At 38.2% G+C, this 24,581-nt stretch overlaps 3 protein-coding genes across 6 annotated transcripts in view; all 3 read right to left on the bottom strand.

Annotated features, from left to right (window-relative positions):
* epyc (epiphycan) overlaps positions 1-4,529 on the bottom strand; it is a 13,047-nt gene extending 8,518 nt beyond the window's left edge. Inside the window, exons 1-2 of one of the 2 annotated variants that reach the window (XM_014004200.1) lie at positions 4,311-4,529; positions 902-1,079 (exon numbers count right to left, since the gene is read on the bottom strand). In XM_014004200.1, the coding sequence (XP_013859654.1) occupies positions 902-1,072 (171 nt within the window). In that variant the 5' untranslated portion in view covers positions 1,073-1,079; positions 4,311-4,529. The remainder of the gene's footprint in view (positions 1-901; positions 1,080-4,310) is intronic. The other variant, XM_014004201.1, reaches the window with a different exon arrangement.
* Positions 4,530-5,594: 1,065 nt separating this feature from the next.
* kera (keratocan) lies at positions 5,595-11,504 on the bottom strand. Of its 3 annotated transcripts, none has more exons than XM_014004202.1 (3): positions 11,115-11,504; positions 6,603-7,477; positions 5,595-6,486 (listed from the first exon to the last, which is right to left on the bottom strand). In XM_014004202.1, the coding sequence occupies exons 1-3, from the start codon at positions 11,309-11,311 to the stop codon at positions 6,317-6,319; spliced, it is 1,242 nt and encodes a 413-aa protein (XP_013859656.1). In that variant the 5' UTR covers positions 11,312-11,504; the 3' UTR covers positions 5,595-6,316. The 3 variants fall into 3 exon arrangements, with proteins under 3 accessions (XP_013859656.1, XP_013859657.1, XP_013859658.1); XM_014004203.1 differs by having other exon boundaries at positions 11,111-11,196; XM_014004204.1 differs by lacking the exon at positions 11,115-11,504 and adding an exon at positions 8,977-9,163.
* Positions 11,505-13,938: 2,434 nt separating this feature from the next.
* On the bottom strand, positions 13,939-19,639 carry lum (lumican). The gene is made up of 3 exons (XM_014004205.1): positions 19,362-19,639; positions 17,712-18,587; positions 13,939-15,263 (listed from the first exon to the last, which is right to left on the bottom strand). The coding sequence occupies exons 2-3, from the start codon at positions 18,580-18,582 to the stop codon at positions 15,109-15,111; spliced, it is 1,026 nt and encodes a 341-aa protein (XP_013859659.1). The 5' UTR covers positions 18,583-18,587; positions 19,362-19,639; the 3' UTR covers positions 13,939-15,108.
* Between the last annotated feature and the right edge of the window lie 4,942 nt (positions 19,640-24,581).

Raw genomic sequence — 24,581 nt, 5'->3', positions numbered from 1 at the left:
GCATAGCCTTATATGGTATTTTTGGGGTGGTAATAATGCTAATCTCCTCTCGCGTGCACGAGCAGCTGGATACAAACAGGTGGAATTTACGCAGCTCATTTACACACTTTTCCTGAAGATAGAAGAGTTTGTTGAATCTGACGTGACATGTTCTTACGAACCCTTCGTATGAACAAAAGTAAGAGAAATTTAGGATAAGAATACGAACATGTTCTTGCACGAGGCCCATTGTTATTAGCAGTGGTTTAACAAACTTAACGAATTAAAATAGACAAAAAAATTTTAACAGCATTGTTGGAAAAACTTTGACTTTCCAGAGCAGACACTGAGGTAAAACTGATTGATTGCACCATTAAAACAGCTCCAGATGCACGCAGGGCCAAGGATGTTCTGCTTCATACGTCTGCCGGCCAAAGCATGAAGCTGAAGAATTTTAAACATAATAATGCAAGAAACTAGAAAGTTTGCCCTGCGTCCAAATCGTCTCTTTTGAGGGACACCGAACTCATTGACCCTGGTGASCACAGTTGGAAAACAGGTATTTAACAAATAATAATAGCTAACAAAACCCTAATTTGTTACATTTGCCAGATTTAAGAAGGAAAATGCGGGGGATTTGTGCAYATATGTGGGCTTAAATGTAATATCAAAGTTTGTCTCCAGATGTTTTTTAAAATAAAGAATAAATGAATAAAACTGACAGCATACAATTTTCATGTTTTGTTCAAATGTGAGTGAGCAGCAAATCAAACTGTGACTCATCAAATTTCACAAGTTCTACAAAAAGTAGGGATTGAATCCCAAATGAGTCAAAATCATGGTTAGATTTGCAGATTAAAAATGTAAATTAAATTAGTGTTGAAAGCTTGTGTGAAACATAAAGACCAATAAATGTTCCTACCTCAAGCCCACCAACTGTCGGTTCTTCATCATAATCATAGATGACTTCAAAGTTGTCCTCGTAGTTTCCGTCGTCGTATGAATCCGGGTCTGATTGTCGGGCAAATCTGGGACTGGCTAACGCCGCTTTGAGGACGAAAAGTCCCAACACGAGACGCACAAGCATCCTCATAATCCACCTGGAGAGAAGTAGAGTTAAAAAGGAGGAAATCTATTTTGATTTCTTTTAAACCAAGTAGGTGATGAGGTAGTACTTAAACATACTCTGTCTTTTGAAACACGTTTTCTTTACAAGACCATGACAAACAGTACTGTTTTTCTTCAAATATCTCCAAAATATGAACATTTTTCATTTTTTTGCCTTTCATTACTTGTGAAGTAGTAAAAGGAAATGAAGTGACCAAGCATAAAAGTAGTGTCAATCCAAAGTATAGGGTTGTATAGTATTTGTGGCTGGTATCGGGCCACTATTCAGGGTATCGCTGTATTGTTATACAGTCAAGATAATTTTAAACCATAAAAACAGCCAACGTAAAAAAATGCAATAATACAAAAGCAACTATTGTCAGAAACAAGGATGTACTAGAGTATTTGGAAGACACCTTTACGTTTCTGCTTCCACAGAAAGTCGACAACATTGCCATCATAACCCAGCTGAAGACAGAGGTTTGACTTTGAGTCCYACCAAGGTCACTGATCTCATTACACAGGTGCTGACAGCTGAGGGATCCAAATACGAAGGCCTCTTTCTGCACTGAACCACAGTGTCACTGTTTGAAGGAGAAGCTCCCCTGGTTCAGGTAAGTGCCTCACTTTGGTCAATCAACAGGGAATACCAGAGCTTCTCTAGCACTGAATTAGGAGATGATTTTTGGAAAGTTGTTTAGGAGTGAAAGTTGACATTTATGATTAATAATAAGATTAGTCAGTTAATATGTAAAATGGCCCTACATCTTTAGCTGCTGGGCAAATTCTCGTCCATTTAAGATCAGGAAAAAACAAAGTTTCACTAACACAGAGGGGATGCAGTTGCCTTTTCATGGTTTAAAGTTTGAATTGTTTTAGGAAATCTTGCCATTCTGTTTGAGCTCTTAAACACTWCTTTCTCATTTTTATTACAACTGTTATACATAGGAGTACAGTCTCTTCACAAAATCGCTACAAAGAAGTTTACCCACTGAACAGGTGCGTTTCACGCTGCTATTGTATGATAAACCTACCATAGAAATAAAAAAAAGTGCAAGACTGTCTTAGCCGTGTGGATAAGGTTTCCATAAAATTGCCTGTATTTTCACCGAGACAAGTGTGTGGCTGGTGTTATCTCTTTGGTAACCTCCTTCAGTTTCCCTGTCCTCAGGTTACACTGACCTGCATGTTTCAGCTGTTTCCCTGCTTGAACACATCTGGTTAAGCCTATTGTTCATTAATGTGCTTCTGCAAAACCGGAGAAGTTTCGAATCAGGTCTGTTGAAGCTGGGACGAAGCTAAAACCTGCAGGACGGTGCAACCTGCCGGGACTGGGGTAACACTGATCCAGATAATGAAAGGAAAGCACAAAAAGCAGTTCAACTGTTAGTCTGTGTCTGTGTCATAGGGTTTTTCAGTGTAAAAGAGGCCGACTAAATTGGATTTTGGCAACAAGCGATTTGAAATTTTTTGTAAAACTTTAGCTAAATTCTTGGCAAAACAAAACCCAGACAAGAAAAATCTTTCTCAACATGCATTTTTTCCCTGAACATCCTGACCTAGAAAACAGCTGCTTATAATCTCATTCATTTCCTCTGCTGCACAGGCCTTGTGACTTATACTCCAAAGTGGGAAGCACTAATAAGATTAGCATACATTGATTTGTGCTTAATTAGCTACCCCGCTACAAACATTAGGGTTGACGWTTTATTGTTTGACAACACCACAGCGCAATGTGCCTGTATTCACAGCCTGCAGGTGTTACCACGTTGCAGCAGACGTTTGATAGCTTAGTTTAAAGAGAGTCCATTAGGCCAGGGCGAGGAAATGGAGAGCAGGGAGAGAGAGGAAGAAGAGTGCAACGAAGAGGGAGACAGAGACAAGATGTTGGCCCTCAGGGTTAGATGGAGCGAGCAAGGAGGGGGAAAAAAACTGGATAGGAGAGCGCAAGTAAGTGAGAAAAAGAGAGAGACAGGTTTTCCGAGCTAACCCCGACCCCTCACCCTTTACAGAGAGCCTTTATGAGGCCCAGTCGCCCTCCCTGTCTCAGCACTCAAACTCCAAATTCCACCGAGGTTTGTGGACAGGATGGCAGCGAGTTGCTGCTGCAAGGAAAAGCTTCATTCAGCAGTGATGGTGCTCAAACACACACAGACATATATTTACGCACACATTTGGAAAGACGTTTCCTTACACATCTTTCTTTCAGAGTGAGAAAAATGCAAAACCTCTGCTGCTATTTTTGGATTGAAAAAAAAAATGTCAGTCACAAATATATCCATAACATGATGGTTTTATTTATTCCAACCAGTCTTTGCACAGTCTACAACGTGAACCCAGTGCACTCTGCATTAAAAAGCTAAAGTTGGCATTGCTGCTGAAACAAACTTTCTATCAGGAGACGTCCAACACAGCTTGACTGAAAGGACTACACTGAAGACAGCACAGAGGTTTGCTTTTATGCAGGCCATCACAGCGTACAGTGTGTGGAAACTGTGTTTGTGTGTTGCCTCCGGACTGCCTCCTTGTTATGTTTGGCTACACACTGGGCATGCCTGATATGCTGTGATTCTAGCATTCCCCCTCAAAAACCACAAGCAAACCCGATGATGTCCTCTCGCTGCAGGTTGCAGAACAATATGGTGACTTTGCACCCAAAAAAACCCATCTTGTAAAAATCTCCCAAGTCAGTCCAACAAATGGCTTCACTGAGCGGCACATCATTTTTATACTGAAACACGTTTTAAGGAAAAACACCTACAACTTACCCAGCAGTGGAAAATGTGCGCATATCAAGATGTTACGTTCAGGAAAATGAAGACACAAAAGGTGCTACATAGGTAAATGACACCAAACACCAGTCTAAAACTCACCTGAATTACGTTTACAGAAGTTTTTGGCAATACATTACAATACAATCAATAATAATAACAATAATAATAATAATAATAATAATAATAATAATAATAATAATAATAATAATAATAATAATAATAATAATAATAATAATAATAATAATAATAATAATAATCCAGTGACTTGGCCAGATTTAAAACTCACAAAGCAAAACTAGGACTGAAATTAAATCTCCAACCAATTAGTAGTACAGCTCCTGTTTAAACCCCAAATGCCATTGCTTTTAAATAGGTCATGCACCTTTGTCTGTCTAATCCCTTGCACTAAAGATTGAGCATGAACGTTATGAACGCATTACGAACGCTTACCTCTGTCTCCTGCTTTCCCAAATGGTCCCTTCAGCCGTGATGGAGATGCTGAGGGCTCCAGGACTTTGCCAATGGTGAGAGGTCGCACAGGGTGGCTTGGATGGTGGGAGGGTGTGTGTGTGTGTGTATTTTTGTGTGGATGTGACAAGTGTCTTAGGTGTATGTGTATGTGTAGGTCTGTGTGCTCCGGTGGACCTGAGTGCCCTGCCGCTTATGTGCGAAGGTAGGCACTGAGGCTGATTGGACCGGAGCAGATTGCTTTTGGTCACTCTGAGTGCACCCACCCCACACTGTACACCCACATACACAAGACTTTCAAACAGCGCACACACATATCAAACACAAAGAGAAATGGAGAGCAAAGACCCCCACCACCAATGGGAAATAGTGTATTATCCCTTACAAGAGTATCCTTTATTTATTTAGGAGTCTAATCAGACCAAAATATTTGTCCCTCTTTTCCTGAGGTGAAGCTCTGGCATGTGTTACTTTCATGTATGAGGGGATCCTTGAGGCCCTTGTACACAATGGGACCTCTGTAAGGAGCCCCTGTTAGCATGGTGCTGAGAGGAAGTCCCAGCTCACAGGAAGGTCTCTGCCCTCCTTCCTTCTTGGATTAAACGGCTTTCTCTTAGTGTCGTCCCTCGCTCAGCGATGTGCTGGGTTCAGTCGTGATGGGAGTTTAGTGGTTTGACACACAGGAAAATTATCTGATCTGAGATTAGAGCCAAAGACATCCAGGGAAATTAGTTCTTTTGGAGTTCTGGATAGATTTATGTGTGCTTTTGAAGCGATCTGGCAGATGGTTTGTGATTAGTGTCCATTAAAAAAAGAAAAAAAGAAAGGAAAAGTAATTTTGTCTCAACCTGCCCACCTCTCCCAGTTGCTAATCTCATAGTAATTTGAGACTGTTTGATGAGTGAGAGGCAAAAGAAGCAGAGGGAAAGCTTAAAATCTGTCTGCACCTGCTATATGAGATAAGATTTTTATTCACTACTTTCCTTCTGTTGACTGTTTAGTCTTCCTTAGATAAATAACTTTTACTAACTGCTTTTTTATAATGTATGTGAATGTTTTTATACAGTATAAATGTATGATAAAATAAGTGTTCAATAGGAATAGACTGTATTAAATGAGAATTAATGCACTTAATTGTCCAAGAATAGCTAAACTAGTAAGTAGGATGGAAACTTAGTAAATAACATATCTTAAAAAAATATTACATGTAAGTTGCTTTTTGACTAAAATAACTTTGATTGTGAAAACAAGAAGACCACATAAAGGTAAATTTTCATTCAGAGAAGTTTTATTCACATTACAAACAGTTTTTAATTAACTCCCAGTTTATTCAGAAACAAAAGTTACTAGAAACAAAAACATTATTGGCAAGTGTTAGTGTTCTTTTGTACAAAACATGGAAAAAAAGAAGGTTGGTCATATATTCATCAGATTTTATGTTCTTGATTTTTGCTTACATCAAATAAAAAATAAATTACCTACAGTGTTGACAAGATATTTTTTGAAAAGGGAGAAAAAACTGGCACACAAGACTATCGGTTTGCCTTCAAGTCTACAAAAAATAGAGAATCAAAAACCTTTTGGTCTGTGAATTCAGACGTTTTGGCTCAGTCGAAAAGGTAAACTCAAATTCAGTCTTTAAAACTCACCAAATTTCATAAAAACATTTTATTTATTTAATCACACTGTAAGCTGTAACACATTTTGGTTCATAACTTCACATGTTTCTACTAACATAAGGCACAACTAGTATTCAATAAATGATCAGAATGGAAATTTTTTACCCTTCAGTACAAATGTTCAGATTTCTATCAAGTTCCATTTAAAAGGGAAGATTTTTATGATCAAACAATGAAAATGTTGTCAGTTTCTTTGACAAACAACAAATATGTGTGGTTTTACAAATTTCTGCATCAAATTCGGCATTCAAGTCCAGTCATCAATGGAAGGAAAGTTAAATTAGCTCATTTATATTGTTAATTTGTTATTTAGATAACGATTGACCTAAGGAGGCGGAAGCACATGACTACATCCCGGGGAATTGGTGGGTTGATCTCATTGCCGTCCAGTCGGAGGAAACGCAGCCGAGGCACGCTTTCGTTCTGCGAGCTGTCCAGAGAGTCGATGGAAACAGGACACATGTTGGAGCCATTCACACCTGTAAATGAACAAAAGGGACAAATTTGATAAGACTTAAACCATTATATCTTTGATTAGATGCAAAGGAAAACGATTTCCTTTTGTGAATCTACATGTTACAATACTACATCTTACTTGTGATCTTGTTGTGGTCTAGGTAAAGGTGTTCAAGGCCCGAGGGAATGATGGGAATCTCAGTCAACTGATTRTGAGACAGTTGCAAGTCTAGAATGCTGGAGATGTTGAAAACATCTTTGGGAACCCCACCGCTGCCAAGCTTGTTGTGGTTGAGCCTCAGAAATGCCATTTTGGGCAAACCTTTGAAGTAGTCAGCTGGGATATTCTCAATGTTGTTACCATCGAGGAAAAGCTGAGTGGTGGTGGGTGGTAGACCAAGTGGCATGCGACTCAGCTGGTTTTTGGCTAGATTGATCTGTACCAAGTTATTGAGACCTTTCAAGCTCACTTCAGTCACAGCATCGTCCATCAGCTTATTCCCTTGGAGGTCCAGAAGGTTGAGTTTCTCGAGACCAACAAACACACCCCCTGGGATCTTGGAGATGCGATTGCGAGAGAGACGAAGATGTTCAAGACTGGCTGGTAGGGGTGATGGCACTGAAGATAGGAGGTTATCATCTATGTACAGGTGTACAAGGTATGTCATTGCACTAAGAAAGCCTTCTTCTATTCCTTTGTCTGTGATCTTGTTACGGTTTAGGTTCACCCATCGTATTTGCGTTGCGTTCTTCAGTGCATCTAGTGGCAGGGTTTCAATCATATTGTTCTGCAGATAGAGGTACCATGTGTAAGGAGGAATTTGGGGGATACTCTTCAGACCTCTATTGTCACAGTAGACAGCACGAGGAAAGTTTTGGGGGCAGCTGCACTCTTGAGGGCAGGATTGGATCTGGGCAATAAGCTCCTCATAAGGCATGTCTTGACTGAAGACAAGCCCTACCAGGCACAGGACAAAGAAAAGCTTCTGGGAGAGGGCCATTTTCCTGCTTGACCTGTGGTAGAAAAATAAGGAAAGAGTATATTATAGTCAAATACAGTTGATTTGAACATCATAAAAGCAAATTCGCAGTAAAGCCATAGGATAATGTACAAAAAGCTCTGAAATATGGAAAACACAGAAATTAGATTCACTACAGTTATGACCTTCACACTTATTATTCGGTAGTCATGTTAGGGCATTTGATGTTGTATAACTTTAACAGAATCAAGTGTTTGTGAAAGCACACTGTCTCTAAAATTAACCCATTTCAATGGTAATTTCATCATCAGATAAAGAGGGTCAGACAGATTAGGCTAAAGAGACAGGATGTAAAGCCAGGTCAACTTTAATTGCATTAGAGAAGTCACAGCGTTTGCCCATCAGTTTTAAAGTCGAGCGGAAATGGGTTCACAAGTGATGGAGGGATGGAGAGAGGATTGGATGGACAGATATATACATGTATATGCCTAGCCCTCATTAATGAGGGTGTTGCTTTGGTTGGTGGTGGTGGTGAAGAAAGAGTTGAGTTGAAAGGCAAAGCTTTCAATTTACTGGTTTGTCTACATTCCCTCTCTCATCTAGGGTCATGAGGTAAGGATCATGACTGGAAAAATGAGAGCCCAAATTCAAGGGGCTGAAATGGCATTCTTTGTAGGTAGGTCGTAGGGTCAGACTTAGATAGGGGGTGTGTGTATCTTCTCTGGCTTGGGAACATTTTAGGATCTCTGAGATGGAGCTAGGCAGGTCCGCTGGGAAGAGGAATGTCTGGTTTTCTTTCCAGGACCTGTTGCCTCTGTGACTCAACTACAGATAAGCGGTAGAAGATGGAGATTTTAAAGTGCACACTGTTTAGAAGGCTGTATGACTGCAACACATAGTAACAATCAAATCCTGTTCTACTTATGTTAGTTTGTACTTGAATTGATGTGTGAAAATAACCTCATATGCAATTTGTTGAGAATGCAGTTCAAAGAAAATTAATGCAAAAAATAGCAGTACAATGGAAATGATTTACCAAAATTCCATGAAAAAAAAATTCATAGTAAGCACTTTCATCTTTTTTCAATCCATTTTTAAAGCTTCTACTTGGTTTGTCTGAGCTACCATCTGGGTTTTGTTTAAATTCTTGATGCACTCCATGTTTGTCTGGAACTCATTTCAAGCAGGCCAAGCTTTTCCATGGACGGGTGCACTTCAAAGACAAAACTGGATCACCTTTTTTCAGAGATGTATCGCCAGTCACAGAGGCTAAAGCTATGCATTCATCACTTAGTTTGCACAACATTGTGAAATACTATACATGTAATATCACACTTCAAGAGCGACACTGGAACTCATAGTCAAACACCATCAACCAATACAATAATTTCAGTGCATCAACAAATGTGTTTCCATCAATGAATTATAATGCACAATTTGAGTGAAAAGGCGTAATGTAAAAAAAATTATATAAAATGTCCTCAACGACAAACAAATGGAAGCATGTCTTTTCCCTTCAGCAGGCTTTCTTACCTTTGCACTCTATAAGTGTCCTTTTGCGGAGTCCTTTCTCAGCAAGTTTTCTAGCAAGGTCCCAAATGACAAGGATGTGTCTCACGTCCTCGTATTTGTACCATCAGCTATTTCATTCAACATGTGCCAACCGGACACCAAAGCTTCTCTAAGCCAATCAGATGGCCCAAACACGAGGGGTCATAAACTTAAAGAGGAGCGCAACGTATTTTCAGTCCTTCAGACATGGCCCACTTTATGCAGGTGTGTCTGTTCTTAGATTGCTAAGTGCCACATGCACAATCCTTGCCCAGCTACAAAGTGGCATGATTGATGTCAACAAACAAATCCCCATGCCCTCTGCTAACCTTTGTGCTAATTCTGGGCTTCATTTATCAGTGGTGGGATTAGGCTCAATTACTCTGCAAATCAAACAGTTTAACTGCTTACAGTCAACAGGGAACCCAAAGTATCCAAATACCAACCATGAGATTGTGAGATCCAGACAATTGTATTCAAACACACTTACACTCAACTAAATTTATCTGCCAATGCTAGAGTCCAGGACTGAATGCAAGATCATAGGATTATTGCAAGACGGGGATGCTTATCTTTTTATTTCTGTTTAACTTATATTGGATAGTTTTAAGAACATCAAAATGGTTTTCCACAAAGTCCATTTCTGTCTCTCATAAAGATAGTACAGTCTTGATTTATATCTGATTTGGACAAGCATTTGATCTCAACATGTGTGAATTTATGGCACACGGTTTAAAGCTTGTGCTAAAGCATGAAGCACGAAGATGACACAGCCAAAGTGCAAAACATTTCCGTCAGACATAAGAGGTCATGCTTTTACAGGGGTGAGGGCTAACGTAAGCTGAGGAGATTACATTACAGAATACTTTTGCGGAAGCTAGCTAACGTCAAGACTTGTGACCTTGGACCGTGCATGCATGAGGCTGCGATGATGACGGCAAAGGCTTGAATGCAACAGGATAATCCCTGCTTATTTGTGAGGACAGGAGTAATGCCTATCCAGGATCAGCGATGCAAGCCCATTAGAGCTCCTCCAGTGTTTTACCAAGTGCATTTAAGCACAGTTATTTGTTGTTTTATAGTATGGGAGAATGCATAATGAATGTTGAACATTAGGACAAACTAAGATCAGCCAAGATGTTCAACGTATACACTACTTTAGGTTCTATATAAACCTGTAAACTTTCAAAAATACAATGGCTATTTGCTGGAGCTAACACACTAATGAGAAAACTGATGGCCAATGATGACATTTTGCTTTGGGTGGTAAAATCTGTCTGATGTTATTTTTCTTTTTTTATGGACACATTGAAAGTAAAACACACAAGTTGTTACAAATGTGTATAAAATGGAAAAACAACTGTAAAGATTTGAAAAATACTCATGCAAACATCACATTTCTTTAATTTAGAATGTTGGAAAAGCATTCCACAAGTTAAAAAATGATTCAGAGCAAAATTTGATGCTGAAACTGTTGATTTAGGGCTCCACGGATCTCTGTAAAATGGAATGCATATTTACTGAAAACAAACAGAGAACGATCTGCCTGACAGACTAAGGAGAAACACATGCAGAGGAATATACAGAGCTAATTTCCTGCCTGGGTCTTTTATACTGAGCCAGCCATTATAATTACACAAAGACTTTTATTTGCCCTGGAAGAGTTTGCAGGATTGTTTCCAGTTGAAGGCTTTACTAAAATCCCTCTCATGACTTTGAAACTTTGGTGAGTCAGCTTTACTGTAGTTACTGTATTCAAAGCTGAGAAAAAAACTTTTATTTATGAATAAATCTACTGTTTATGTGAGGAAATGATAGGTTTGACAGTAAATGTGAATTACCAAGAGTTTTTTTTTTTGCTTAAAAAAGAAATTAACCTGAAGAAAATAGTTTATTGGGAACATTTTCTTCAAAAATACAAAAATATCTTCTTTTTTGTAAGTCTTCTTATCTAGCCTCAGCCAGGAAACAGATGCTGGCAAATTGAAATATTTTCAAAGATTGGGATCAAATCAGATCGCACTATAAAAGAAAATTAACCAGACCATGGTCTGAGCCATTCATCCCTCCTCTCTTCAACAGTATCCTAAAGAAATACAAAAAATCTTCTTTTTACCTGCCTTTTCTTTACTGATGTGCGTGATAGCCAGTTGAAGCCCGCTCTTCCTCTCAGTGATTCGCTTCGATGATCGTCTGAAGCAGTTGGTACTCCAACCAGCCTTGATCTGTTCGATTCTCTCAAAGCTGCACCTTGCACACTGGTGGAGCCATGAGGATGGAGCACATGATGTTTGGTGGGAGTATGACTTTGTGACATGGGGATGTCCAGCAGTCCCCACACCTCTTTCGCTTGGTTTGCTCCACTTTATAGTAAAAACCGAAGAGCTGCAGCTCCACCCAACTTAACCATTTGGTCTTCTGAGGGAGTCATAGCCTTCACCTATGAGTCTGGGAGATTAGTGAAAGGCCAACCTTTTATGACTCATTTCAACACAGGCCTAAGGGAGTGTTATTAGCCTGACAGGTGAGGTTAGAGGACCCATTGAGGAGTTTGAACTCAGATATTTATACCCAGTATTTTTAGTGGAGCATTCCCTTTTTTTGTTACAACATCCCTCCTGTCAGAAATGTTACTGTTGAGAACATCTACATTGGGGATCACTGCCTGTAAATCTGTCTTTGCAAGACTTTAAGGTCATAGTTAAAGTTAGTAGTAAGGTTTATGATGACAAACATAAACATATTACTTTCTTAAGACTGATACATTGTAATTCAATGCAATTGGAAATTTAAGTTTATTTAGATTTTTATGATTATGTTTACTTGTGTTACTTGTGTTTTCATTTTACCTGTTTGTGTTTCCTTTGTGCCATCTACCCTTTCTCCTCAGCCAGTCTCTCTCCTCAGTCTTACCCTGCCCAGTCACACCTGCTCCTGGTTTCATTAGTCACAGCTGCAGCCACACTTCCCATCAGCCTCAGTCCTTTTAAACCTTTTGTTTATCACTACTCACCAGTAGAGCATTATGCATTCTCATGCTAAGTCCTGTTTTCTCCTTGTGCGCCTCCCTGTGTTTGCAAGTTTTGGGTCCAAACCTCCTGCCAGCTGTGACATGCATATTGGTTAATCCATGTACTTTGGTTCACACTGAACAAAACACACAACCTGAAGCATTATGTGAGATTTTGGCATAGATATTTCTATTAAGCTTGAAGCAGTCTTTTGGATGGGAGGGGGAAAGGAACAAGAAACTAGAGGAAAAAGTCCATTCAGTTTGCCTCAGACAATAAAATACAATCATAAAAACACATGAACTAGTGGGACACAAGTAAARCCTGCAGGATAGTAGCCCTTAAAGACCAGGATTGGTACCTTTTTGTAACATAAAGATTAGAAGATTAGAAGAAAAGTTTACTCAAATGCTAAAAAAAATCCTAAAAGCTCATCTGAAGAAAATACGTATTTAAGGTCATATCAGATTATTTTACACGCACAAGGTGTAAGATAAAAGAATATCTTCAGAGAAAAGTGGAGAACAGATCAGGGTAATGATGGATGGACACATAATCTGAATACAAACATAGAAAACAGCTGGAGATGGTCTGGACCGAAGGATGATCCTTGAAGTTGGGCCTCCAGGCTGCAAAAGCTGATTGTAGTTTCACCTACCATCTCAAGTGGGAAGATTTGTGGCTTACGGCTTTATGAAGGACTTTATTGTCTAGACACGGGCAGCAGGTGCTCTACTCTGGATTTAAATAAGGGCAACACCAGAGGAAGAGGAGGAAATGGTACTAGATTAGAAATTAGTATAAAAGTGATGGTATAAAAACATGTAAAATGTGCTTAATGAAAATTATTAAGGAAGCATGTTGTATAAAACAACCCAGTATTTCATTACAGGAGGGAAAGGTATCACTGCAACAACTTATAACAAACTGCTGATTTATATATTCATTAAACTGGAAAATCTAAGTTCAACATCCTATTTTTTCCCCTGGTTTTATAATTAAAAACTCAAAGATTTAGTCCTTTAGCTTATGTTTATGTGAATGTGTGATTTTAAGATACTCTTGACAAAAAAATAACAGTTCAGCACRTTCAGCCAGTATTACTCAAGTTCCTGCTATTGAACAGGTTCACAAAGATTATATTGATACAGCAAAAGAGAGTGAGTCAATAGCAAAAAAAAAACAAAACAAAAAAAAAAAACTTAAGGACAACGAAGGTCCAACCATCACAGATTCCTAAACAATCATGTTAGTGTCCAGTTAAGGATGTTTTTAATCCTAAGGACGGTTTTTAACTAAATGTTTTAAATCACAGCAACATTATTAGGTGCTCAAATTCTCAAAACAACAAGAAAAGGAGTTTACCAGCTTTAACARACTTTAAGATCTGACCAGAAATCAAATTGTCTGCTTTTTCTACTCTGGAAAAAAGCTATAAGTGGACATTCCTGTTGTGAGATTAGTACAAACAAGTAAAATTATGTTATTCCTGCCTTTATTTTTCACAGTTGTGTTTTGTGCACACATTAAATCTCATAAAAATGATTCAGTTTTTCTTGTTTGTGTTACTAATCTGGTTTGATTTGATTAAATGTAATTAAATTAAATGTTTTTATAAGTAGATCTAGTCTGAGTGTATCTTTAGTAACCTGTCTGGTCTGTGATTAGCTTACACCTGTTCAGTGTTTCTCACCTGCAGCCAATCAGCTAATCAAGACTTGGTTACTATTAGACCCTCTTCTTATCCATTCTGTTCTTTTGTTTTGCTTAAAAAAAATCAATATAACTGCAGGGATTTCTTTTTGTTGTTTAATTGCCTAAAATATTAGTTAGGAGCTGTTTAGTTTATATTTATAGGTCTTTTATTTTACCACTTGATTCTCTTTTTGTTGAAACATTATAAATCCGTCTTGTGACACAAAAAAGCCACTAATCACAAATCAAACTTTTTATAAAGCATGCTTTACAAATAGCAGTTTTAAACAAAGAAGTCAAGAAAGAAACAAAACATTCAAGGTTTTGGTAGACCAAGTTGTTTTTTTTATCTATCTTTTATACTAAGTTTTCACAAGCAACAGAAATTCTTATAGAAGGATTAAAAAGTGATATACAAATCTGATACAAAATTCATTCAGCCATATTTGGTTGTCTCACAGGCAATTCAAGTCAAAGGAAAGAAATAAACTAAAAACTACAAGCATTAATCAAATATGAATAAAACCAGTTAACATGACAACTGCGTTACAATGAAGGCACTAAACTGCAAAAGCTTTTACTGGTAGTTTAACTGAGACATTGGGTGCTAGAATAACAGCAGAAAATCACAAACAAATATCTCGTAACATTCTAAGGTATACATATGGAACTTTAGGTACAATTGTTTACATGAACATTTTTTTATTTAGTCTGTGGTTTGTTTGGTTATTAATAAAAATGACAATTGGGCTTCAAGCAGTTAATGCTAAAGATTAAATGCAAAGCAGGCAGACATGGGACTCAAACCACAGGTAACTCACGTTGTTGTAAAACCAGTTTGATACATTCAAGATGTTGAAAGTACGACTATCTGCACTGCCTTTTTTTTCCTTTTACATTTGCTCACATTACTAAAGTATGCAGTCCTCCCCCTGTTGGCTTTTTGCACAGCAATTATTTAATAACTAAGCCAACACACATGCAACATACTGAAACATGCAACAAAATGACACTTTGACTAACAAAATAAAAAACAAAAAAAGCCATAAAAATCATGTCTCTGTTGTGTCTGTATTGAGCAAATTTAAATCCATTTGGAATGTTTGAAGTGTGTAGGCATGCACGTTTTAACAATAGAACCAAAACATTTTAATTAAATCTATTGCAATATTTTCTTTGTTTCCATAAAAATGCTTGTTTGGCTTTATCTGTTGTACACATTTCTGGATATGTTACATATAGAATTTGAAAACAGTTGACTGGATATCCCCATCGATTGCATCTTAAAACAAATCTCCACGATCAACATGAACAATTTTACATACATTATACTTGTGTCACAAGTGTGCGGTCATGCTTTTTTTCACGGCAGCAGAAAGCGGACTCGTCGATCAGAGCGTGGTCCTTTCTATTCAAACATGATGTCCGAAGCTTGACGCAGGCAGTTGACAGATTCGGAGGGCATGCTGCTGTGTGTGACRTTATTGCCGTCCAGACGCAGGTGCTTGAGGCGCGAATAGTTGAGGGGTCCAGTGAACTTGCAGAAACTTGCCAGGTCAAACTCTATAGGTGATGAAAAACAAAATAGAGATGGAACTTGCGTGAGCTGGTGGACATAAAGATTTTGACTAAATACGGAGCAATATATTTACATTTGACATGCCTGAGTCATCCCAAGTAAAACATTTATCTAGTATGGCTTAAGTTCTTCATGCTGAATGACAACCCTGCTATGAAGTAAGAAAAAAAAAAAAAAACAAATTCATTGGATCTGGCAACATGCATGCATTATGTTCACAAGTTGTAATATGGTTGCTTGGCGTGACCTTAGCCTTCACTCTGACAAGATCCCAAAGCTGTCAGTGATGGATGAAAGGGATTCTATGATCATGTGCTGCCTAATGTACCTAATATGTGACACTAAAATGTACATGAAAGCATCTCAGGGATGCAGAAATTATCGAAAAAGTTTTTATTTTAGAGTACTAAGAGCACAACTAAACAAGGTTTTCCAAATTTGCCATCCAGCCATATTCTACAATAAAAGGTTGTGTTGGTCATGGAGAGAGTACAGTGTGACCAGAGCCTTATTGCCTTCAGAAATGAAAGAAATAAGCTCACCAGTGTGTTGAGCTCTAAGTGGTATATGTGGTTTTAAYRAAAAAAGAGATCCATTCATGAATAAAGTTATTGAAATCTATGTATYTGTCATCTGCTCAAGAGAGGTGGGTGAGGAAAGTAAAGGCAACTGTGCTTCACTCCAAATCCTTAAAGGCCACTTAAAATCTGTACGGTATGTTCCCTGAGTCTGGCCCACTTTTCAGAAACCCAACCATCGTTGGAAGATTGTATTTTCCTAATCAAGATTGAACACTTTCAAGTCTTGTGCAGCATATCATTTTCACTTGTACTCCACTAAAGCAAGTCTATACAATCCTAAATCAAGAGCCTGCATTTGCTGGTGGGTGTAGGTGTCACTTTAAATCATGGAAGACCTCTCAGTGCTAAGTTTATGGTTTCCCTATAAAACAAAATAAATTATACCAGCAATCACTTGCTCGTATCTGTTTATCATATTCAGCTGATTTGCTGCCGTCATTCATCACATTTTGATCTCGAACGTGAATTAACTTTGTTTTGTTTACATGAGTCATGTGGTTTAGACACTGGAGCTGATATTCCACTGGGGATGGAGCACAAACCACGCCCACCTGTTTGTATTCTTTTGCTGCAAATCATGTGCAGCCACTTCCCTTCTATAGATGGCCCCTAAGGCCAAACTAAGACAAACAAGCCGAGAAAGTAAAACAATATTGATGTTTGTTTTGATGAAATGGGACGGAGATTACTGTTATTGACATTTTAAAAATTAATGAGTCGGGGACCAGAAAGATACAAAATTCTTGTACAAAATTCRAATTCTTGATAAAAAATTACATCGTCTTTTTCTCTAAATGTGCAGCTGAGTCCCTGTATATGACGGAATTATAAAACTTTAGACTAATATGTTGAAATAGTGTAAAAATAACTCAACAGATTAGCCCTTGCAAAGAACATATCAACTCCACCCCCATATTTCCATTAAAAAAAAAAATCACTTTTTTCTGATTGGCTGGATTTTGCAGAAGATTTTGCATGAAATGGTTTTTTCAAATATGTGCAATTTTTGATAAGGTTCATAAAGTCAAGCAACTCTTTATCCCTATATATTTAAGGCTAATTTCTTTTTAAATAACAGGAGTATTATCAATATCCAAAGCGACATAAAGTACAATAGGACATCTTTTTGGTAAATTATCTATATATTGTGGAAAACTTTCTTCAAATGACTGCCCGTAAAGTGTTTTTTAACTTGGCAAAAATGTAAGAAAATTTATGTTTGGTGGATTACTTATTTGTTGTAGCAATGCTTCTGGGCAATAAGTCTTGGAAAGCCTTTTAATTTCCCCTTTTAAAAGGTGCCACATTTGTAAGGAACATGCATTTATGGGATGAGCAGTAGAGCTGTGTATATGGGTGGCACACGTGAAAAATTAGCCAAATCTTCTCTGCCAAACAGCTTATTTTCCTGTTGCTATTGACACTTGTTTTGGGCTTCTGGTACCCACAGGTGCTGCCAATTAGGTACTCATTTTGCCAAGAAGCATTGTTACAACAAAGAAATTATCTACCAAACACAATTTGTGTTAAGTATATATAAACTAAATAGGACCATGTTAGCTGAGGGTTTGTAGTAAAAACATTGAGAGGTTTTGACTCACAGGGATTATCATATTTAATTCACTAATTGAGGCTGTCTTCAGTGAAAATGTCCAACATTGTACCATAAATAAAATAAAATATGACAAAAACAGATCCTCTTTGGAATTAATGCTAAAGCCTTTGTTTGAAAGTGTTTCGGAACTATCCCCAATCCTACTTGCTTGATCCAAAGGAAATTAGACTTTTGTTTTATTTGGTTCTGAAAACCAGTATGCCATTTTAAAACAATGAGTGAAAACCAACACTTACTGTTGATCTCATTGGCCTGTAGGTAAAGTTGCTCTAGCTGCTCGTTGACTTCAGGGATAGACTTCAGCTTGTTGAAGGAGAGATCAAGCTCCAGCAGTGAAGTCACGTTGAATGCTCCAGAGGGGATCCCGGAGTCCTGCAGCTTGTTGTGGGAGATCCTCAGGTACCGAAGGGAGGGCAGCTTTTTCAAGAATCCCGCTCCAACTTTATCAATGTCATTGTAATCAGCATAGAGGATTTCCAGTGAACTAGGGAGTCCGATTGGCAGCTTCTTCAGCTTGTTATGGCTCACATCCAGGGACAGCAGCTTCTTCAGCCCCTTGAATGCGTCTCCAATGCTTTCAGAGGTCAACTCGTTCTGCTGAAGGTTGATGGAGGTCAAGTTCTCCTTGTCAGACAAGAGTCCGGAGGGGAACTTGGACAGCTTGTTGTGCATCATCTGTATCTCTTCCAGGGCCTTTGAAGGAGGGATGACTGGCTCTGTGATGTTGTTGTTGCTAAAGTACAGCTTCTCCAGAGCTGTGAGTTTGTCAATTGTGCCCTTTTCTATCTTGGCATTCGTAATTTGGTTTTTGTCAAGTATCAGCCAGCGCAGCGTATCGGTAACATTATCAAACACTCCCGCCTTGATTTCTTCAATCATGTTCTGCTGGAGATACAGATATTTGATCCCAGTTGGAACTATAGGGACGGACTTCAGCTTGCGGCTGTCACAATACATGGCACTTGGAAAACTGATGGGACAATCACATTCTTGGTTACAGTTGGGGCCTGATGGCCCATGCAAGGACCCCGGCTGGTAGTCGTAGTCGTAATACTGGAATTGGGCCAGATTGACCAGAGCAGCCAAGATGAGTATGTGAGAAAACATGGCTTCTGCAGAGAGGAAGAGGGGAAGAGAGGGTGGTAAGAAATAAGAAAAATAAGGCTAGAGGCCCACCCAGAACAACATGATGCTAACTCAAACACCCTGTTATAAATGGAAGTCTAATGAAACCACTATTTAATAAGCAAATATTAGTATAACTGGTGAAAATATGCAGGTATCAAAGCTTTCAAACCTGCCCTGGTGCATGCACAATGGCCACACCCACTTTTTAATGATTTTTCCAAGTAAATGAGCTTCCATATCAAACAAATGGAAATACATAAATGCATAATTATTATCAGTGTTGTTTCATAAATACAGATTACTTTATAACCAATAATACAACATATTCCAATATATATCCCTCCAATGTTATTTTGTTTGTTGCCTTTAATGTGTTGCTGAGCCTTTTATTTGGTAGGATAATGATTTAAATCTGGATTACTATAGTCCAAAGAATTGTTAGTTCAACATAATAGTTGTATATCATCAACCATGCAGAGGATGTATTCAGTTTGATTACTTCCAGACCCATGAAAAATGCAGAAAGACCAGGATCCAAAAGTGTTCCAAATCATAAAAGGCATCTGTATAAACCTGTAAGCTCAAGGCTAAGCCATCAGAATGCACATAATTCATCTCACATATTCTTATTTCATGCACAAGTATTTTTGGCTGGTGTAGCACCAGCCCATGCCCCAGAGCTTCAGCGCTTCCGTCCAGAAAAACAGAAATCCGGCAGAAGATTCAAACAGGAAATTTCTCATCGGCGCAAAGCTTACCTGTGCCGCTTTCTTGAACCAAAGGCCAGGAGGTAAGAACAGTGTGGTGTTCAAAAAACTGGAGGTCTCTGGAGAAAATTTTAGAGACAAAGAAGGAGAATAGTGGGAGGAGTGAGGAGGGTTGATGGAGAGACCGACAAAAAGAGGGGAGGGAAGGGAGACGACGGGAGTCAGGGCGTGATCAGTCGGAATCCAAAAAGTGCCATTGCCTAATCAAGAGCAGGTGCAACAAAAGCCTGCACAGTTCCTCCTGTCCACTTACAAATGTTTCAAAATGTGTTTCTTTTGCATTCTTATGAGTGTGCACCCCTCCCCACATAATTATTTGTGAGCATGAAGCTCGGAAAGTCTGTCCTGGAAAAATCTAAACGAGGAGGAGACAATTTGTGGAAAAACCGTAAAAGTAATTTCTGTCTGCCAGTTGAATTGATGAATCTGTTAAACAGACTTAGGAAAAAATGAGAAGATAGGTATCAAAACAAACCAAGGCAGACTTGCACAATACTTGAGGGAAAGTTATTTTCCTCTGGTTTAGACCAGAAAAAATAGACAATGGCAAGTTGAAGTAGATCCAATTGGTCCCATATGCATCACAAATCATACTTTCTATTTTGTGCCCTACACTTTTATTTTCTTAGTTAAAATCCGTTATCTGCAGGGTGCAGAACTACTTTGCAAATATTAGCGAACCAGTGCAACTTGTGCCAAAATGGTGTTTACTGAAATCCTTGGGGAAAGTGAAGAACAGTAGTGGATAAAATGAACAAATCTTTCTTTCATGTGTTGGATTTCCATCACAACACTGATGCTTACTGAGAGCTGACACCTGGGTTTCATTGTTCACAGTGCAGTCTGCTGCTCTGCACATTCTCAGGCACCATTTTAGATGCATATTCCATGTGTGGAAAAGTCCATTTTTCTTCACTTTTGCAGACTTTCTAAAAACTGGCAGACATCCTATTCATCCAAAACCATCATAATAAAAAGAGTCTTTTATTTTGTCAAAAGCTCTCACACCTCAAATTAGACACTTTGGACTTCAACTCTATATTGGTTTTATAGATTACTTTGGTTTTGAGGTGCATTTTTTAGACATTTCCTTAGGATACTAGTCTACTTGTTGCATGTTTTATTAATGGAGCAAAAGTCTAACTGATTATTACAATGCACATGAAACACACGTTGGGTTATACCAATTGCCTATCCCTGGCCTATGAAATTGGTTCTTAAAACTCTGCCTTTAGCTATTGGAGTTTATTGTTGTCTGTTGTTTGTGAAATATCTCATAAACCACTAAACAGAAATTGGTGGAGCTCCCAAAGGAATGTTCAGTAAATTTGCAGCTCCTCAACATTTAGTGTCAACCCAGTTTAAAATGACCACCACAGCTAATTGACTTTATTAAACACACAAACAAATGTCTGTATTGAGTTGATTTTCATATGGAAGAACCTGAGAGAAATATCATATTTGTATCACGCATATCACGATTTACTAGTAAGAATGTCTAGAACTCCTCCCCTTCTCTGCAAAAGGCAATTTTAGTTTAAAAAGTGACACCCTACAAGGATGGTTAGACTTTTACTAGTTAAACTGGAAATGGGAAGTTGAAGCACATCCGCGTTCACATGGAAGTGTTACATCGACTTCCAGCTCTGCTTGTTCTGTTGTGTTTCTTAAGTTTCTAAGTTCATCAGTTTCAGCCAGTTAATTATTTTGGTTTAAACTCTTTTTATTATTGCTTGAAACAGCTGATGGGAAGATTCAGCAAAACTAAAGCATTACAGATGAAGGTCAAAACACAAGAGCTGAAGAAAACTGTGAAAGTGTGTCGTTTAGTTTGATCGTTTTATAATTTCTTTTAATAACCTACATTTACCTTAATTGATTACATGCTTTTGATATCTYTGTGCTCTTTTATATAAAGTTTGTAACTGAGCTTTTTGCATTTTTTGTGGTTTAGACAAAATTAACATTTACACCCATCAAGAGACAGTTCAAAAATATTTATTTCTTTGAGGTTTCTTTGTTAGAATCGCTGTGTTTCAGTTTGACACATGCTTAAACTGTTCCAGACAGTACTTTGAGTAATGTCGGTGAATCAGACATTTTGTCATTTTTGCAACGTCCCTGTGCTTCTTCTTCTTCTATTTTTTTTTAAAGAGTCAGCTTGGTGTTTGTGCTATGCTGTCATGTCCTTTCCATCAGCCCAGACGCTGGCATTCAGAAAAGATTTCCTAATACRGACGGCCCTAAAATGTGACTTGCATAATTTCAAAATAAAAAAAAAGTTTGTTTTTCAGTTGGATTTTTATGCAAGTTACAATACGTAGAATAAAATATATACAACATGTTTAAATGAAAGCTTTATTTATTGTTAACACTTTTCTTTAACGTGAACTCACAATTCTTGCACATTTATAAGATTACTGTTTATAAATTAGCATCACATTCTTAAGCTATATGGTAAAGAGCCTAACATTTTCAAACTTGTCAAGAGTCCTTCACAAGAATTTACATTTACATTTATAATATGGTACTAATTCCTCCCCACCCGAGTGTTATACAATATGGAGTTTGGACCAACCCCAACCCCTACAACTAACATCATGTCAGCATGATGAAGCAGAAAAGAACATAGAGATTAACTCATGATCAGAGAAAAATAACAAAAAAAAAMMCCCTTTTTTTTGTGCTATCAAAACAAACCAAAAAGTCAGAAGTTTTAATTGTGGCTCCAGTTTTTGTGCAACGTTCAAAGCCCTGGACATGTGAACATATATTTTGAAAACCATGGCTTTGCTGTGGCTCTGCTTCTTGTTCTCACGCAAATATGGTTGTTGGTGCCTGAAAAAGAGAAATTCAGCAGAGGAAAAACTTTAGTTTTCAAAGTGGGGATATTATTCAAAATTGACTTTTTGAGCTTTATATCATATCATTCCCTCATCAAAAACATACCCAGAGTGTTGCTTTGACTCATTCACACATGTTTGAGAAATCCTTGAATCTCCTGTGGTAGCCATTCGGAGCTGCCTTAACTTGCTGGTACAAAGCTCCGCCCATTTACACAAAGCTCCTCCCAGGAGCTCATTCTGCAGCCAGGCTCCCGCCCCACAGAGCACCCCTCCACCAAAGCATTGTTGTGAAGTGGGAGTGTCAGAAATGGTAGGAGGTTCTTAAATAGACGGAGGCCAATTTCAAGATGTTTAGATAGATTTGATGCAAAGACAAATTAATTTTTTTAATATGTATAAGATTTTTATAACACCTGAAGGTAACATAGTGAGATAGATTGTGGTATAGAATTGAACTGTGGGCCTGGAAAATACACAATACCCCCTTTTTAAAAATGTCTTCATATTAAAACCCTTGGCTGAGACACAAATGTCCTACATATTAATCTGATGATGTCTAATTGGTTCACAAAACCAAAAATTAAACCAAATACACATATTTTGATGGTTAATGACCCAATGCAGTTTTCTGATTGTTGCTGAGTTTTTGCTCCTGATCTTCCACAGTGTCTGGGTGAGATACTGTATTCCTACCAACAGAAGAGTAAAACATTGTTATAAATATGCACAATAGCCCTACTGGCTTGTGAAAGCTACTCTCCATTTCAACAGCAGGCTCACACGTGTTCAAATGTGAAAATGTTAATTGACCAATCATAGCTAGTTATGAGGTATAAACATAATAAGGCTGATGATAGCATCTAGCTGTAGATGTTATAACAACCAATCAATGTTTAGATTGCCTGCAGGTCCACCCCTCCTTTGGAAAAGAGATCTTAATAGGATTTGCCTGATTAAATACGCGTTAAAGAAATAAAAGGAATAAATCTGCACCATACTGATGCTTTGTATGAAAATGAGCTCCTGAGCTGCATTAGAAATTCGTCCAACCAAGCCTAAACACTTCATTCTGCACTCCACACGGTTATCTTGTGTTTCTTGTGTTTTTTAAGCTTATCTGCTTTTTCTTTTTAATGGTTATGGACCACCAATCTATSAAGCACAACAGGTAAACTGACTAAATCAGGCACGACCTGACTGACCCAAAGAGTTCATGGTTGTTAACCTTGTAAGCTCCTGTTTCTGACAAAGGAAATAAATTATGAGCATGTGTTGATGCTAACTAATCTTAGAGGACAAAAAACATCCAGTGGAATGATGGTGAAATACCATTTTTTTGTTTTTGATCTTGTTCCTATTTAAACTAATTTATCTATTCTGCTTCTGTGCACAGTGTATTACGAAAGAAGAAATACACTTTACAAGTGGAGCACAGATGCACATGCTTTGTCAAAGGGTGCACATATGGAGATCCAAGCGAGCATGTTAGCAAACAGGATATTCTCGGACCTTCTTGGCGCAGATGCACAGAAGCTTCTAATAAAATCTCAGACAGCACCCAGACACCACCTTCTGTTCCTGCCGTGTGCTCGTGTGGTAAGTCCTGCGCTTTAAACCGAGACTCATCCATGTGCCCGCCAAGTGATTCTCTCACCTCGTGTCTCATGGGCTCCCATGTGCTGCAGGAGTGACCCAGAGCTGATTAAAATCAACAAGAAGAGCTTCTTAACGCAGAAGACATCTGCTTCTTTTTGCTAAAAAAATAATGAAAAATCACAGAAACAACCTCATTCTTTGGCTTCAGAGTTATCAAAATTAGATGAAGTGCATTGTTTGTTTTTTATAAAACATATGTGACTCTGCAGGGTTTGACACATGCACTGTTGTTTGGAGGATTGGGGACTTCAATGTCACATTGTGGACAAATATAAGTACAGGTGTTAAAGTGTGATCTCAGTTGGATTTGCACAAAAAAAATCACCCTAAATGTGATACATCTGCTTTTTCTTACTTGCAGATCGTCTGTTTGGACAAAGCTAAGCAGCTCAAGTTACTTCGATTGCATAAGCACCACGGTACAAAACAGACACGCACACGTGCACACGCAAAAAAAAAAGAAAGAAAAAAAAACACACTCAGTGTGCAAATGTGATTTCATGAAACTGACACCCAAAGCCCAAACGATTCTTCTTGAGCTTAGTATGCATAAACTGAAGCTACCAAAGATGCAGAAACACACAGAAATGTTGGCAATAAGCCTGAAGCAATAAGAGTTTGGAAGACAGACGTCTGTTCAGAACATCAACTTGGACTCTGTGTGTGTGTGTGTGTGTGTGTGTGTGTGTGTGTGTGTGTGTGTGTGTGT

Source organism: Austrofundulus limnaeus, unplaced genomic scaffold (assembly GCF_001266775.1).
Source record: "Austrofundulus limnaeus strain Quisiro unplaced genomic scaffold, Austrofundulus_limnaeus-1.0 Scaffold22, whole genome shotgun sequence".
Classification (NCBI taxonomy): domain Eukaryota; kingdom Metazoa; phylum Chordata; class Actinopteri; order Cyprinodontiformes; family Rivulidae; genus Austrofundulus; species Austrofundulus limnaeus.
The sequence above is the reverse complement of the archived record's forward strand: the minus strand, read 5'-3'. Positions and strand labels throughout refer to the sequence as shown.